This window comes from Spea bombifrons, chromosome 3 (assembly GCF_027358695.1).
Source record: "Spea bombifrons isolate aSpeBom1 chromosome 3, aSpeBom1.2.pri, whole genome shotgun sequence".
Lineage (NCBI taxonomy): Eukaryota > Metazoa > Chordata > Amphibia > Anura > Pelobatidae > Spea > Spea bombifrons.
The window spans coordinates 88390375-88409398 of record NC_071089.1 but is presented as its reverse complement, the minus strand read 5'-3'; the positions used below and the strand labels follow the sequence as shown (position 1 = coordinate 88409398).

The window sequence follows — 19024 nt, the reverse complement described above, 5'->3', positions numbered from 1 at the left end:
GGGACACGCTAGCACGATATCCAAGCCCTGAGATATTCAAAGAGATGCTAAACTATACCTGAAGGTTGGATTTGAGCTGGGAGAAAGATGAATTAGTAGTAAGCTAAAAAGTTATATTGATGAGAACCCAATAAAAAGGAAAGAAAGTGGGTAAGACATTAAACGTAAGCTACATCATTCTAGTAGCTTTGGGGACTAGGAATAAAGGAGATGTGATGGTGGTTAGATAGGAATATAAGATCTAGAGAGGGTCTTCAAGATGTTAGAGACAAGGCCATGGTTAAGTGAGGATGGGGACATGCCGTTAGTAATGACGAGAATAAATATATGATAGGTAAGGCAAGTATAAGGGCAATGTAAAGAGAAAGTAGGAAATGCATGGGAATAGGAAAATAATGGGCAGATAGAAAGTCAAAAGACATTAGAAACGTCTGTTGGTGACACGGGATGAAGTATTTGAGGGGTGACTGCAGCAAGGTTGAAGGTTGGGAGGCGGTGAGCAGAAAGAGAGAGGTAAAATTGGTAGACACTTCAGAGAAAAATCATGTGCGTCTATATCAACATATATAAGTTTCTGTTTTTCAGCTGCATTGCATAGAACAATTGTCTACTATGCTTTGAAAAGCAGTAGATTACTACAAGTGATACATCAAAGTTGGAAACATCACAACTTCACAAGCACCAATGTGAGCCAGAATGTAAAGACTTAAGTACAATTTTAGCTTTGACATATGCTTTATAAATAAAAATAACATCCTTTGAATAAAGGGATGGTGTTTTTCTTTCTTCTTATCGAGATCAGTGAAGCACAAAGATTGCTCATCTCTCAGCCAGCCAAGCCATGTGGAGGACTTCCAATATTTAGGGTAGAATAGCATTAATGTCATGGCTTGTCTTTGAACCCTTTTTGAATTAAGAACTCATGTCTAGCTACTCAGAAATAAAAAACGTTCACTTTCAGACATAGCTTGCACTGATCACAGAAATCTTATACTGTGCATTTTTAACTTTTACAAAAGTATATGTCCACTGAATGCTTGTGGGAATGTAAACCTAAAATTGGTTTAAGATTACAACAATGACATGTGAGTGAAATGCCTGGGTCTGGTGGAAAAGAGTGTAACAGTATTACCAGAATCATCAACCAAGGTATTGGTCAGGTGAGCAAAAGGTAATTGGTAACAACCAAGTTATATTTAACAAACTGTGAAACAGTTTAAAATCTACTTGCGAAGAAGTTCTGCATAAACCTATTACTTGTATTTCCTAAACTATAGCCATTGAAATATGGACGTGGTGTAATATTTGAGGGTTGATATGTTTTAGGATGTTGGGTGTCAATTGTTTTCTTTTAGTTAAAATGTGTCTTGCAAATATTTCATGTATGAAGCATTGGCATGTGAATAAGCTGGCTGTGTCCAATGCACTGTGAACTAATAAATTGAATTTACAATAATAGATTGCTTTTTTAGTATTTATCTCTTCCTCTTACCTACTGTCTTTTGTCTTCTTTTTGGTTTAATTGTGATTTATTGATTTAAAAAATTAGTAGTATTATATGACAGCTTTTTCCTGCTTTGGTAAAAGCCTTATTGTGGCTCAGTTCCTACATCAACCTCACATTGAGATTACCTCTTTGCGCCTAACGGGCTACCTGTTCAGGTAATGTGCATGTTGTGTGATGATGAAGGTGTTAAGGTTATTTGGAAGTGTTGTTTATGTTAATGTAGGTATACATTGCTTTCCTTCTTGCTTTAATTCTATTTGGTGCAGTAAAGGGTTAAATGACATTGTGTTCTGGCATTGTTTGTTTTCCTGCAGTATATACAGTTTGTATGTTCATGACTGTAGATTTTATTGGTAGTACTGGACTGAAAAGTATATGTGATAAGTTATTATTGTAGAGTCAGCAAAATGTATCAGAGCTGCTTGAAATGGGCTCGCAATTGCCAATGCGTTTCTATGGGCATGTTTCTCAGTGGCCTCTGTCTGGAATAAAGCATTTTGGATTTTTTTTTTGCAAAGTCCATACTATCTTGTTTAAGTGGATTAAATAAGGCCTATTGTCTTAAATGTATTTTTTCTAAATTATATAAATCTACTAATTTAATTCTAGAAGAAAGACAATCATCAAAACAATGAGTTCTTAGGATTTATAAATATGTTTGAATGTCATATTATTTTGAAATAATAGCAAGCATTGCGCCATTTGGTTTTGCATTTTTTCAATGTAACCGAAAGGTGATTATTCACGTCTATCATGGCACAAATATTATTAACATGGGGAGCCTCAAGCAATATATATGTGTAAATCTGGAATCATGCTACTAAGCAAACATATACCAGAATAAAAAACAGTCCTTCACAAATATCTCAATCGTCACAATAACTGGAACATGTAAAAATAAGATATTTTCTTTAGACAGCACTAAATTAAATATGGTATATAAACATCATGGATTTGGCTTACAATATAAAGACACAATTAAATCAAATTATTATTATTATGAATGTTGATTAAGAAACAAAATTTACATTTAAAAGAGTCATTGCCATTTCTCTCTCTCTTTTCCCTTTGTCATATTTGAGTGACATTTAGAGTGGATTGCTTCTTCTCTCAAGGAACAATACTGTAGTGCTTCCTCATAGGATTTATGCTTCATCTAGCAGCAGACAACTTGAACTGTAGCTAGATGAAGTCCAAGGTTAGAGAATGTAGGTAGTGTTCCAAACATCTTGTTTGTTTTCTGTCAGCTCCTGCACACTGCTTTCTTAAATAACGCTTCAGTTTTAGGAAAGCAAATGCAGAATAGATATGCGCCATCAAGCTATTTTCTTTGTTGTCTTTAAATTGTACGATAATAAAAAGTAATTTCACAGTATAGAAAGGATGAAAAATACTTAAAATTACATCCAACAAAATCTGATTAAAAGGTGTTCTTTACAGAATGTTACTTAAAAGTAACAATGTCTACCATTTTGATTTGTAAAGATAAAATTTTACATTATATTCAGTCTCAAATCCACATATATGTGTGTGTGTGTGTGTGTGTATATATATATATATATATATATATATATATATATATATATATAATGGATCTGAACTGTATGCCTATTTCCAGGAAACAAGTACATTGTTACCCTAATATAATTTACCTATTTTCATCATATGGGTTGGATTAATAAACCTTTGGTTTGTATAGGGCCTTCACAAGGCAACCAATGTTTTTTATGAGCAAGTCCTGCACTTAGCGCTATAGCTTCGCAAAAATTTCCCGCATGGAAAGAGTTAAAATATTGGCATTATAAATGCCAAATATGGGACGTGAGCACAGACTGACCAGATGTCTAAATGGCAAAAAAAACACACCTCACAAAGGCCTTTTACCTCCCAGAATTTTTAACTTGTCAAAATTCCAATTTGAAAAATGCACACCTCTCTAAGGCTAGGTTTCCACTTGGGTTTTTGTCCTGCGTTTTTTTCTTGATGAAAAACGCCAGGAAAAACGCCTAGAAAACTGCCACTGCAATTACCTGCGTTTAGGCGTTTTTTCTGGAGTTTTTTCTGGCGTTTTAGCCTTTCTGTGGAAATTGCTTTTTTTGACCTTAGGCAGTTTTTCCAGCCTTTACAAGTTAGAAGTTTCACCCAGCTAAAAGGGATTAGGATAAATGGCAAGTATCTGCCCTCTCCTGATGTCATTTACTTGGTAGACGCTTTTGTCTCTTTTCTGTGGATTGTAAGGCATGCTTTATTCCGAATGTCTGCTCCTCTGGGAAGATTGGCCCCATATGATGGTGCAAATTGTTTGCTGTTGCTTTTGGCACGCAGGATCCAGTTGATGCGTTGGGTATGTTTGTTTGTAATGGCATGTTTGTTCCAAATGGTGTAAAATTCAATATGAACCAGTCCAGGACTTTGTTTTGTGTGAAACTGTTTGTTTTCAGCCTATTTCTCGTAGGACACACAGATACTGGGTCCATCCTCTGCATTGTAACTGTGGAAAAAACGCCAGAAAAAACGCCATAAAAAACGCCAAGGCAATAAACCCACATGGCTTTTTCATGGCGTTTTTTCTCTCCCATAGACTTCTATTGGAGAAAAACGCCAAGATTTCTTGCAAAAAACGCCAGTGTCAACATGCTGCGATTTTGAAAAACTGCCACAGAGCCCAAAAAAGCAGAAAAACGCCAAAGAGGACTGAAAAAACGCCAAACAGAAAAACGCCAAGTGGAAATGGCATTTTGCGATTTCCTATTGAAGAACAGCTAACATCTGGCTGCAGCCGTTTTTCACTAAAAAAACGCCAGGTGGCGCTATTGGCGTTTTTATGGGCGTTTTTAGCAAAAAAAAACCAAGTGGAAATCTAGCCTAAAAGGGCTTTTTAGTCCCCGAGCAACCTAACAAACCCATGCATGTATCACTGCGCTCAGGAGATGTTGCTGAACACATATTGGGGTGTTGTTTGACAGGGACATATACCAGGAGCGGTGAATTTATACCTGGAGTACAACATAAAGTTTGACAAAGGCTGGTGGTAAAATTAGTGCATCAGAAGGGTTAAAATACCAGCATCTGAAATACCTTGGGGTTTGATGGGGTTAATTGCATTGGCTGGCTTCAGAGATACCTGAAATATCACATGGGGCAGAATGACCAGCTTTGGGGAAAAAATGGTTTTGAAATAGCAAAACACTACTGGTACTTACTGTCCCATAACGTGCAAAACCCCCCCCCAAAAAACATAAAAACATTGGGTATTTCTAAACACAGGACAAATAGTAGAATCTACTTAGCAGGTTTTTTTTATTAGTTTTTGCAGATGAGTAAAAGATTTTTCAAAAAAAGTGAGAAAAAATCTTATAACAAAAAATCACCATAATTTATCTTTTTTTATATAGTAAATTAGATGATATGATAGAAATATTTATCTCCTGAAAAAAACAATATATAATGTGTGTGGATGCAAAAAATGAGAGAAGAAAATTACCGCTAAACAGCAACACTGAAAAATGTTAAGAGCCTTTGTCCCAAAATTTACTACGAGTAAGAAACAGTCTTGTCATTAAGGGGTTACGATAGAGAGTATAGTTAAGTTAATGTATTCAGCTGATAAATCCAGTTTTTTAGGATTTTTTTCCTAATAACTGAAAACAGAAGATAACTGGGACCAGAGTCAAATCATAATATGCCTGGATATTTTAGTATAAATAGAGTATCTTATAGAATTGACAGGTTCTAGAATATGTTGGCTTAGTGGACCAATTGCCTTTCCAATGTGCAGTTTGCCACATGCACAATCAATTAGATATACTGTCCTACTACAATGGTACTGCAATTGACAACGTGTCACATTTGGTATACACATTTATTGTAACTGCTAAAAAGTTGTTTTGATGGTTTTAAAAAATCATATGCTTCACAATGGCTACACCTGTAGGTACCAACTGTGGGTGTTATCCAGGTTTTAGAACTTAGTTTTGGAGTAAAGTGGCTGTGAACAAGTTTCTGAGTCTTAGCACATGTGGAATTTTTATATCTGGCTGCTTTTTTCTTTTTTTATGTCTGTCACCATATCCCTGTCCTATATTAGTGCTCTCTGATAGGCTTTCTTTAGACATTTGTTAGTATAGCCCTTTTCTTTCAACATAATTCTTTGGCAGCCTCCTTTTTAAAACCCTCTAGAGTGGAGTAATTTCCGTCGGCCCATAGATATTGTCCAATTGGGATATTGTGGTGCAGGCTAGCTGGGTGAAAACTTTTCCAATGTAAAAGGTTATTAGTAGAAGTTGGTTTGAGGTATAGCTTTGTTATGACCATTACCTGTTTTGGTAATAGTCAAATCCAAAAATATTAAATTGTTTCTGGTAAAAACCGATGTGAGTTTCAAATTATATGGGGTACTGACAAGGCCATGAAAATATTGTCAATATTGTCAGATATGTATATGTGTTTTGAAGGCACCTTTAAGATTTTGGACAGTCTAGAAAAAGATTTGCATAGCTGAGGGCACAACACATGCCCATGGCAGTACCCCTAAATTGTTCATAAAATTGCTCCTTGAACATAAACAGCAAATACATTAAAAACTATTCTCTTCACACAAGGGAGGGTAAGCAAAAATCTATATTTTACATTGTTTGATTAATTATATAAATCTAGTACATGATGTTTATAAAACACTAGGGTGCTTATCTGAATGATAAGAGATTTGCTTTCTGTCTAATTATTCTGCATTGAATTGCTTTTTAATTAATACCACACAAGATGAGGATGTCAGTAGTAGGCCTTAACTTCTAAAAACACCTTTTCAATCTGTTTCTCTCTGGTTGTACATTATATGACTGATGTTTACAAAAAAATCTATTATTGAAACCTATGTACTTTGTTGGAGCTTAGTTTCATTTAATTCAATAGCTTTATATCGTATTTTAAAATGTATTTTCATGGTTACAAAACAACAGAATGATGACAGCGGCATACACCTACATAGAAATAGTAATTGGCCATTAAAATGAATAGTTAAACATACGGGATTGCCATATAAACCAGATGAGTCATGTGGATACCTATGAACTCTCTGGGTTTCGTCAGGGGACTCCAAAGTTCCAGTTCTCAAGGTAGACACCCAAATCCTCCAGGTTATAGGGGCTGGGTCTTGATATGCCCCACTCCCCGCTTATTTCCTCCTTAAATGGGAGTGTGTCCCCCAACTTCAGCGGGAACACCCACTGACATCAGCAGGACTGCCCACCAATGTCAGCGTGACCACCCACCAAAGGTCGAGTCCTGGTATGGTTCCGAGGTATGGTCATGGGGAGATTTACAAATACTAAAAATGGGGTGTTTTAAAAATGTGTTTCATTGTGTTAATTTACCCTTTTCTGCACAGCATTAACTTAACTGTTGATTCCTAGAAGAAGCATCTATCAATTTTCATTGTTTATGAACTATAGCTGCCGAAACCTTGTATACATTTTGTTAATTTAACCCCTTAAGGACAATGGGCGAACCCTAAACCCATTGAAAACAATGCATTTTGAGCTCGTACATGTACGGGCTTTGTAATTAAGGAGTTAATGCAGCTCATCAAGCCCCCCTCCTCCTCTGATGCTGATAGTAACTAGTTCATGTATATATAGTAACATAGTAATTTAGGTTGAAAAATACAATGTAGTATACTGTACATGCTGATTTTGGGGTTTGTATAAAGTAACTACCAGCATTGAAGATGAAAACCTTTAACACATGCAAATAACTTGCTAGAGAAAACGATTGATGTTTGGAATACTGCTGTGCTGAAAAAACCTAAATAAGGCCCATTGGGGATAGAGGAAGATATATCCCTGAAATGCATCCCTGGGCTATTTATTTCATCACTTTGTATTACTAATATGATATTGGCTTCCATACAGAAAATCAATATATGTATCCTGATCATGCTTCAACAGAACTGCTTTTTTACGTATTAAAAATGGACTGAACACCTGAATTTGTTATTCTTGTAGAATAAAACTGACCTTATGATCGGCTAATAATTTCTATTACTGTCATCCAGCTAGTTTACGTCACTCTATATAACAGAAAAACCATATGCCTATGAAATAATTTATAACCTTTAAAATGCAGCATAATATCTTTCTTTTCTTTCTTTTGCCTTCCAGATATCTCACACAGATTTCTGTAAATAAAGCAGACACTGACACAGCGAAAGAAATTGCTCTTCTATGGACTTCAATAGGCTTAAAAGAAGTTCAGTTAGTAAATTATTCAGTCTTACTTGACCTACCAGGCTCTTCTCCAAATACAATCACTCTGAACAATGGTCAGTGCTATTATCCAAATGGACAGGAATGTGATGAAGAGTCCAACAGTCATCAGAGTCAGGAGTTTCTGTACTCATATGCCGCCTTCTCTGCCAAAGGAACTCTTGAGGTAACGTAACTATTTATCTCTGTCATTTTTATTAAAATCCTCCTATAAATTAGTTAATTCTGTCACACTGACAAAATATCTGGTCCAATGCAACACATGCCAATGTGCCACTTAATATAGCTATGAAGTAAATAAATTACAGTTGTAGATGGCAAAAAGTAGTAGGATGTACTCATGCTGGTCCAATAATGGATCCAAAAGAAGACACAAAGTATATTATAAATAAACTTAACAAGGCAATGAATAACCTGTGTGTCTTTTCTGTTAATGAAATTTATTAGTAAAAAAGTTGTAAGTAACTCTATATTTCACACTTCTTTGTTGGATATTGTTGTATATTCATGACTCTTGGAGGGTTCTTATCCATGAATATAAAATAATACATTTTCATTGGACTAACATTTCAGAGTATCAGCCTCCCTTTATGAAGTCAAAAGCAATATTAACCACAAAACATCTGTGCAGGGTCATAACTAGAAACCATAGGGCCCTGGTGCGAAAATTGCCCCGGGCCCCTTCCACTTTACCAAGCAACATGTCCCACAGTGCCACCTTTGCCCTAAACAGCTTTTGAGCGCTACCTTTACCCCAAACACCTTGTGAGTGCCTTTGTTCCCAAGCAGTTTACCAGTGCCATTCTAATTCCACAAAACAGCCTGTTTGTACCATCTTTGCCCCAAACACCTTGTCTGTTCCATCATTGCACCCAAACAACTTGTCTGTGCCTTATTTTCTTGCTCCCCCCCCCCAACGCATACTCTGGCACACATATGTAAACACACACAAATTACACACACTTACTCATAGCCACTAAAACACACTCTATCTCACCCCACTTACAAATACATGCTCACATATAAACACCTACACACCCATGCTCACACACACGCACAATTACACACCCAAGCTCACACACGCACAATTACACACCCAAGCGCACACACTCACAATTACACATCCATGCTCGCAAACACACAATTACACATCCATGCACACACACAGGACCTTTCGAAACTATTTTGAATTGGTATGAGGAGACAAGAATAAGGGGTCACTCAATGCCACTCAATGCCTGGAGGTACAGTCCCCATCGCAGCTGTGATCACTGTGTCCACTGTAATAATGCCACTGGGAACATGCATGTTTCCTACTGTAAGTGAGTTTGTAATATGCAGAAAAACAATAAAGAACGATACAGAGAGATATGACAAAACAAGTCTGATGCAGAACTATAATGCAACCAGCTTGTTGGTGTTTTAAGAATACAAAAACAGGAGAAAGAATCATGATGCACAAACCACTCATGTTCAATAGCTACCTGGGAAGATGTCTAAACATGTTTGCGTATCCTGCCCTTGCTTTGTTTTTTAATGATCCTACATTTTCCCTTTAGAGGACATGTATCTTATCCAGGCCCAATCTCACTGTCTGTTATTTTTCCTGATAATAATCTTTTTTTTATATATATATTTTTTGAATGAAAATCAGTGATATATATATTTCTTTCCCGTGTAGGGGGAAATTGTTGATGTACAGTATGGTACTGTGGATGATCTTCTACAAGCATCCCAAGGAAGAAATATAACAAACAGCTTTGCCCTTTTAAAATTGGGGGTATTGCCATTATTGTACAAGGTTAGTAAAATGCTTTCCGGTTTCTGTAAATATACACGCTTTCCGTAATATCTTTGTTTTTTTATTTGCAATACAAGGATTAATAATTTGATTCAAGTAAAGAGTTGTAATAGGGGGCCTGATTGGGGAGTTGTTCTTCCCGTTAGACAAAAAATATTTCTGCAGTCTTTTTGATCATAACAGGTTAAATAGAACTCCTTGTAGCTGAGCACTAATAACCATATTGTATTCAGATAGATAATTTCGAACAAGGTCATTTGGATTCAAATTCAGTTCACCTGTAGTCAGAGTGGAACTACCAATCTGTTGCTCATTAACCCTGGTAGATTGTTATCTTTGTTCTTCATTCAAAAGATCCTTTAAGTGCCCACTACACATACTGGCTCTCGTCTTGGGTGAAATAACAGTGAACAAGAGCCATAATGTGATTCTCTATTCTGTTTCAAGAAGCATATTCTGAGAAAATGATCATGAGTCGTATCTGTTCTATTTGTCGTTTCTTCCATGACAACTACAACAGCCAGCTATAAAGCTTGTAGGAAAACTCAAATGAGCTAAAATAGAGGCTAAAAAAGAAAGCAATGTAATAGTTATATAACTAAAGTCAAAATCATTGGAACATATTGTATACCAGTCAAAATATGTGAATTTAAACTCCTGCTATTAGCTTAACAATCTATGAAACCACATTAAACATGTATTGTTATTGCTACACAACTGCAGTCATAATGCACTAATAGCACTGGTTAGGTAGGTATGTGGTGTGTTGGACATGCCTATATACAGTGACATTTTCTGGTCTAGGACAGAATCTCAAGCGCTGCCTAACCTTCTTTGGTGCAGCTAATAGTGCTGATGCTGTTCAGTCCTGTAGCAGAGACCACATGCTATATTACCTAACAGAGGACAAATAATTGTCAAAAATCTAAGAGATCCTTTTATTGGAAATCATAAGTTACTTTAAAATATGGTACTATTCAACTGTGGTGCAAGGAGTGATTTTGATGCAAGAAATGATTATTATTGATCGGTTATCACCTGTAACTGACACTCCAACAACATTTTCTTTATTATGTGTGCATATATAGAAGATTAAATGCGGTCCCTATAGTATGCATTAAGGATGAAAATTAGGAAACTTTAGGCATATTTTGATTTATTTGTGTAATTATAAAGAACAATCTAGTGACTTTCTATGTGCAACTAAAATACTACAGTTGCCTCAAAAAAGATAATGTTCCAGGACAAGTAATTATCCTACAAGCCATTTGAACAGTGCTATACCTGGCTTAAGATCATAGATTTTTTGGACTTCATCACTATTGTTTCCTCCACTTCTATAACCCATCCTTTGCATGAAAACCACATCAGGGGCATACCTAGATTATTTGGCACCCTGTGTGGATTCTATATTTGGCAACCCACTTTAAAATGCAAAAACACTCCCACTCTCACTTTTATACACCCTTACTCATACTCTCTCATACACTCACTCTCTCACTGACGTCTCCTTGTGTTCTCTTACACTCTTACTTTTACTCTCTCACACTGTCATGAAGTTCTATTCACGCTCTATCACTATCGCCTACTCTCTCATGCTCTCATACCTTCTCTCAATGTCTCCCTATTTTCGCCACCAATTGCTTCCATTTCCTTGTCTCCTTTCCCACTAATCCGCTTTTTCTACTGTCCCATCTTCTTCTGTCTTCTTTCTTCATCAGCTTTGTTGTCCAGGCCTCCTGGAGTACTTCTGCAAAAGGGCAGAGCCTCAGCACATGTCCACTCACTGATTGGTGGCACAGGGAGAGGCTGTTCACCTGGTGCACGCTGTGGCGCCACCTTTTTGTGGAAGTACTCTGGAAGGCCTGGTCAATGGAGCTGATACTGAGAAGAAGACAGAAGAAGATGAAGAAGTGGCAAGAGAAAAAGCAGAGCTGCACAAAAGGAGACAGGGACAAGGAATAGGTCATTGGAGAAGGCAGGAAAACGTTTAGAGGAAGGGAAGTTCTGGGAGACTTGATACCTATGTGTGCCACTGTGGCACCCCTCTGACCTTGCCTCCCTCAGTATGCCACTGAACCACATCCTTCAGTATTTCCTTCGTCATTTTATTAATCCATAAACCATGAAATGTATTTGAGAAAGTAAAATTTGCTCAGTTCATTCCAAGTCAGTTAAAGTAAGGGAATCATTTCCAATACAGGAATGAATTGTTCTTTAAAATCACTTTGGAAAGAATACAATTAAACCACAGGTATTTCTACTGGTCACAGTTACTTTCCAGAAAGTCTTAATAGAAAATCACAGTTCTGTGCTTGAAAAGACATTTTGTTATCTATACGTATTGAGCAGCTTTCCAGTATATATATAGTTTTGAAAGGCTAGTTATTTTGAACAGATTTAACAGCTGTTGTTGACCACCACAGTAATAACCTCTTTCTGACCTCTGGAAAATTGAGATATAGCTTTGTGTCTTTATTTCCAGGGGAGCTCTGGGATTCTACAAAGTAGTGAGATAACAATGTTCCAGTTCCATCAACCAGTTTCATATGATCGTTGTATGATATGAACTACTTTCCCTTGGGTCTCTTGATCAGATAACATCTATGTTTTCTGATGATATTTTACAAACTCTTAAACCTTTGTTATTTTGGACATGAAGTGCCTGTGTTAAATCCTAGCAGAAATGAGACTTAAGTAATAATCTACTTGAATTACATTTTAACTTTGAAGACCTTCTATATGCATACTAAATTATATGGCAATGTGCATTACATTGGTTGTTTATCCAGGTAGTGCAGCCTGAATGACTGAGTCCACATATAAGTGATGCTTTCTTAAATTCAGGTCATTGCATGCATCTGAAAGGACCAATTAATAATTCCACACCATTTGGAACCAGGGGGATTCCCACCCTAGGCCGGAATACATCACTGCATTCATTTACTGCTGCATAAACTGCAATTTCCCAGATTATTTCTAAGAAAAAAAGAATAGTGGTCACACAGAGGTGAAAATTAAAGAGGACTGTTAGCATTTTGCATCAGAGATTGCCAGAGAAAGGCCAGATTGAATGTGAGTGATTAAAGTGGAATGTCAGTGGAAGTTGAGAATTCTACCCGTGAGCTTACCAATTAGCCTCATAGTACTTTTATACAAAGTTCCTGCTAGGAATGGTGGGCTTGTGAGGGCCCTTCTCATGATCTTACAATCTAAGGGAGTAGTGTGAGTAATAGAAACAAAAGGAGGGATGAAAAAGAGGGAGTAGTAATGCTCTTGTAGCAGTAATTAGGGCTAAGTGGTTTCATGTTGCAAAAGAGGATGTATGAATAATGTGAACAGAGGGTGGTGTAGGTTAGTGCTTGTTTTCAGATGGTGGTTTCCAGAGGGCTTGAGCTGTTTCAGGAAAGCTACAAGAGGCGAAAAGATTAAAAAGAGAAGATCGTTTTTAGGTTAGAAAAGGGAGCTGAGTAATGCTAGGAGGCCAGAAGTGGAGGGGATCAAGATAAAGGGATGTGCTTTTCCCAACGTAAATAACATTTGGCCAAAAAACAAACATCCCCAAACTACATAATTGGTACATATACAGGAAAAGCATGCATAATAATACAAAACATGAATTAGTAAACTTGCTTGTAGATCTGGCAAAGTCCAAATGAAGTTGAGCACCATTTTGATTATTGTAAGGGCCTCTCTTGGTACTTGGTTTCCGATGGTGGTCTGCAGAGGACTTGTGATGTTTTAAAAAAGCTACGAGCATCCAAGGGCATCCATGTTTCTTGTTTAAAAAGTAAATCTGACTGAAAACTGATAATGCTCAGTGATATAAACAGACATCAAGTATAACGTTGTGGCGGTATCTTATTTTTTTCTGCTGAAAAATCTATTTATGTAAATTACAATGTACATAAAATAATATTCAGGCTCTGTTGTATACACTCTGTGATATGTAAAAGTCTTGTTCCACCTACACTGATACTTTTAACACTATTGTAACTAAATGCAGCATGAGAAACATAATTCATTGACACTGTTGATTGCCAAAACCTTTCCCAGAAATTTTTATTTAATCATAAAAAAGTTGTCTATAACATAATAATTTCTGCGCAAACGTTTAACTCCCATGGGATGCAAAATCAGGTGCTGATAGGATGTTGCTATATAAACTAAAGAAAACTTTATTTCTGTGTTTTATGTGATTAAACCTGCAGATGAATTACAGATCTGCTAAGGCTTAACATAATGGGGAGTTCAGTTAATAATATGACTCACTGGAACAGAACTTTTAATTATGGTTTTCTGCATTTGTGATTTGGGGTACATTTTAATTAAATTCTGTATCTAAATCTAGGAAAAATACTTTGTAATTGTAGTATATTTTCATATAGTTATGTCTTTTTGACAAGATCATTTTTTTGCAGCATCTGTAAGTATACAAAAATAGGGATTTCATCATAGCAGAGAGGAATATCTACCTTCTGATGCCTACTGTTTGCTACACAATAATACCTGCAATCAGCATTTTGCAAGAACCAAAGTTAATTTATGAATTGTAATGTCGGCCAAAGAACTGAATGCATAATCATACAAATTTAGTGTCAGGAAACCAGGTCCATCCAGATGACTGCATTGACCTAGCGCGCCCAAAGATTGTGTGCAGGAGTTACAGTGCAGTAGTGGAGTTGGACAGGGCCTGGTTGCAGAGCGACCGCACTCACCCAGTTGATGAGCACCTAGGGTTGTGCAGCCAGACACCAGCGCCCTGATATAGCAGCAGATGTAATCCAAAAGAAAACAAAGAGATATCCTGCAGGCACCCTGGAGCAGGCATGAAACATATCACTAGAATCACGTGCAGGATGCTGCAGGCTGGGAGTATGGAAGCTAAGCAAAGGATATAGCAGAAACATAACAAGCAAGGGGGACAGAGCGAGCAAGAGACAGAGAGACCAAGCAAGAAACATAACCAGCCAAGACATACATAATACAGGGCACAACAGGGAACAAGACAGGACACCCCGCTGCCGGGGATACAGGACAGGCTGAGACACATAAATACAGAAACTAGCCTAAGACTGTATGATAACAATTGGAGATTCCGTCATATCTTATGGCCATAGTATGCTTAGCCCACCACTACGCCAAAGTACTCCAATGACGGTGGGTCCTAACGCTAAGCCCTGCTGACAGAGGTACGAAACAAACCAAACATGAAATCCAAACACATAGCACGGAGACATACCTTAGACTGCAGACTGAGACAAACAGAACACACAGGTGGGGCACAACTTATAAAGGAAACAGAGCTGAAGCAAAGAGCAGAACTAGAAGCCAGGAATGAAAGATCAGAACTGAGCATACGGAAATCCAGGAATGGATTAAAGCAAAACAGAAAAACTGAAGCAAGATAGATATGCAGCTCCGCAGCCTGGATAGAACATGGCATTTAGCTAATATGGAGAACGCGTTTATACATTCCTTTCCTATAAACTTATTATATGAATACACAGTATTGGTTTGCAGATATTTTAGAATAAATCAACTTACTCTTATGTTAAATGTTATGTGTCAACGTCAGCAGTTATCTCCTTGGTGGGAGCAGGGTGGTTACCAAGAATCTTTGCAGATAGCCGTTACCTAAGTAACAACTCAATACCACATAAAATATATAAATGTATTGTTAAAGTGACAATAAAAAGCTCCATAAAATGTGATTCCCTTTCCCCAGATGTCCCACATGACTGCAACTTCTGCTGCTTTCTGAACATACATTTTATGCTATGATCTACATAAGAATATCTGTCACTGTTAACCCATCACGGCTACCAGAAATTTTGCATCCTGTGGATTGGTCTCCAATGATACATTAATTTAGATGTCTCAGTTTGTCATGTAAATACAATTAAATACACTTATTTAGAGATGAAAAGAAGTATGGCACACTAATGTAAATTAGAGAATTTAGAGATGAATATTAGATATACCTAAAAAATGATAAGGCAGTTGGAGGTTCAGAAACCAACAACAATATTGAGGGGAAAAACACATAAAATAAAAAAATAATAATGTTTATTGATTCTCATAAAGTTTATAATAGGTGATAGGTACATGGATATCCAAATCCTCAACAACCAGATTTGGTCACAGCTAAAAAGTATGGGGAATGACTATTGCAAAATGATACTAAAAAATAAAATATCATTGAGATAATAGCCTAAAAGGAAACAATGTATGAACAGTGAACCATATAATGCTTAGTCCACCACTATGCTAAATTACTTCAATAGAAGTCTTACTATTAGATACTGCTGTTTTATCCAAAAAGTCTTCCTCTTTACATATACAAAGTCACTCCTAGAACCTCTGGTCGCCATCACACAACTTGTGCTAAAGCTTCATAAATGATGTCCACAGAAACCAATGCATTACAGGAATGTCTCTATTTATCTAAAATGGTGCATGTTCCTTGGAAGTTTGATGTTGCATTTTTGCAAATGGAGCTGGGATTTTTGTCAGAATTGATGTTCTACTCAATGCTGACATGGTACAGGCAGACATTATCCATTATGCAATACCATTAGAGAGGCATTTAATTGGCCCCAGATGTATTCTGCAGCATGACAACGACCCCAATAATACATCCTAAGTTATTAAGAATTTTAAGGCAAGACAGGAGGCTTCATATTTTGCATCTCTTCCTTTACTCTCACCACAGCAGCAAAGAAAGAGTTAACGTGAAACAGTGAACCAACCAATAGAAACATCATACACAGGAGGTATATAAACCCCTAAACCTTCCCCCTCTTCCTCTTTCTTTGCTGCTCACCGTGTTTCAAGGTCAGATCATTTGCTATATTTGATTTTGATTTCTGATCTTTATTTGGTGTCAGTCATTTACTGTGGCTATGTGATACGATTTTGTATTGTTCATTATAGTTCATTTATTGTTCCTACCCTCTATAGGTTTTTCCTCTTAGGTTTCTTGGGCTTTAGCCTCCCTTCGGGGGTGCTTTGTCCCTCCGTTTCGGCCCTCTTGGGCTCCGTTGGGGGGGGAGGGCCTCGTTCCTCGGGCCCTCTTCCCCTCCTTTCCCGCTTCTCTCCCCTACCTTTAGGGTTCCTAGTGCCCTAGCCCGTTTTCTTCTGTAGCTCGCTCCTTCTCTATACTTACCTGTTCCTCTCGTTTGGCTTCTGTCTCAGCTCGCGGCACTTCCTCCTTCTCGGGCGGCGGCCATCTTCACTCTGGGCTTCTTCACCGTTCCCTCGCCTTTGCCTTTGCGGCGGCCATCTTTGTTTTGGGCGGCGAGGTCCCGCGTCGCGAGACTTCGCCGCCATCTTTTTCCATCTTTTTCTTTCTGTTTCTTTGCCGCGGCGGTCTTTTTCTTTGTTCGCGAATCACGTTTTCTTCGTGATTCTCGGCGGACATCTTTGTTAGGCCCCGGATCTCGTGCGTCTGAGTTCCGGTCGCCATTTTGGATTTCTTTTTCATGTACTCCGGTGGTTTCTTTCCTCACGGCTGCTCGCGTTTTGTCTCCTGCGGTTCGGCTAGGCGGTTACTTCTACTGGCCCTTCGTTTTATCGGGTGAGCCCCCGTTCTATCTATTTGGGCATCCTCCTGGGTCTCCCTGTTCTCATACCCCAGGTTTAATTAGTCTGTTTGCCGGGGTGAGCCCCTGCTCTACAACTATTGCCACTGCCTTATACTCTTACATCAGGGTGAGCTCCTGTTGTTCTTGTCTCAGGGTGTGCCTTCAGTTTCCTACTATGTCCCTCGAGAATACTCCTTCCCAAGATGCCTTTATGGCATGGCTGGAGTCGAAATTTTCTACCTCCATGGAGTCATTCCTGAACAAAATGTCCGCTTCTATGCCCCAGGGGCAGCCTCCTGCCCCTAGTAGACCCTCCGCTGTTCCCTCAGACTCGGATTCTGACAAGTCAGACGAGGAGGCTCAGGGCTCTAAGCGCCCCTGGAAAGGCAGCAGTGTGTCGGCAGGCAAAGGTAAAGCCCCTGCTAAGCGACCCAAGACCTCTGACGTGCCTCTCTCTACAGGCCTAGCCTGCGATGAGGGCTCTTCCCAAGACCCGCTTGCTATAGTGGATGAATGGCGGGCTACCTCCCCCAATGGCTCGGAAGCCTCAGTGAATCTGGTTTCGTCCAGAGACTTTGACTCACGCTTCGCTCGTGAGTGCTTGGTGGATGAGCCCCACCTGGCCGAATCCCAACAGGCTCTGGCAGCCTATACGGCCTCCACATCTACGGACCTCCCGGTCCTGGACCCTTCGGGCTCCGCTTTGTTTGATCCTACTGGTATGCGCCACCCTAGAGCTACCGAATGGGCCCCGCCTGAGCATATTGCTCTTTACTTGCACAAGTGGCTACGCAAACCCCTACCAAAGGAGGTGCGTAATAAGCTCCGGGCTGAATGCCCACGCCCAAACATTCCAGATAAGGTTGCGGTCACACCCGAATTCGACCCTAACGTGGTCGCCCTGCTGGCCATTAATAAGAGGGATCCCAGGAAGGGTCTAGAACAGGGTCTTAAATCGGCCCAAGACAAACTCCTGGACCTAGTGGGTCCCGTCACTCAAATTTTGTCACTGGCCGACAGGGCTTTCTTGCACGCGACCCCCCTTGACCCCAAGCTCGTCCGCGACTGGGCTCTACGCGTGGTGTGTTTACTGGGCAACGCCAATGTGGCCATTGCGACCGAGCGACGCAGGGCGGCCCTGTTCCGCATGGATGCTCGTTTAGCTGACTTAGGTTCTAGGGATCTGGGGGCAGCGGCTAATGGCCTGCTTTTCGGTGACGCTTTCGTCAAGGAGTTGAACCGTCACGTGTCCCTCATGACGTCTTGGAATAAGGCGAAATTGTCGATGCGAAAAGTTTTTCAGACGGGCCCTCGTTTTTCCGCTAGGGCTGGACGACCGCGGGGCCGGGTCGCCAGCCGCTCATCTTTTCAAGGCTCCCGAGGTTTCCCCCAGGCCCAGACGTCCTACCGGACCCAGTTCCAGCCCCAGCGCCCTTTCATCCCACGTGGTGGCAACAGAGGTCGAGGCGCTTCCGGATTCCCTAGAGGCCGCTCCGGATTCGGTAAGTCCACATGTTTTTTACCCTTCTTTCCCTCCTCGGGTTGGGGGCAGTATCTCTCGCTATTTCCACAATTGGGCGAGGATTTCGTCAGACCCTTGGATCCTCCAAACGGTCCAGGGTTTTCGGATAGATTTTGTGTCCCCCCCCTTTCAGGTGCGCAGGCCCCCTCCCTCTCGCCGCTCAGCGGTCGATCGCGCTTTGGTGGATGCGGAACTTCGTTCCCTTCGCGACAAAGGAGCCATTCAGCGGGCCCCCGGTCCGATCGGTTTCCTCAGCTCCATCTTCTTGGTCCGGAAAAGGTCCGGGGAGTTTCGCCCGGTCATCAATCTCAGGGCCCTCAACGCTTTCGTGGTTTACCGCCACTT

At 39.5% G+C, this 19024-nt stretch overlaps 1 protein-coding gene across 1 annotated transcript in view; it reads left to right on the top strand.

Moving 5' to 3' along the window:
• The window catches only part of LOC128484065 (inactive N-acetylated-alpha-linked acidic dipeptidase-like protein 2), a 156641-nt gene that overhangs the window by 89412 nt on the left and 48205 nt on the right, over positions 1-19024 (top strand). Inside the window, exons 3-4 of the mRNA XM_053460383.1 lie at positions 7666-7936; positions 9452-9571. Of these exons, the coding sequence (XP_053316358.1) occupies positions 7666-7936; positions 9452-9571 (391 nt within the window). The remainder of the gene's footprint in view (positions 1-7665; positions 7937-9451; positions 9572-19024) is intronic.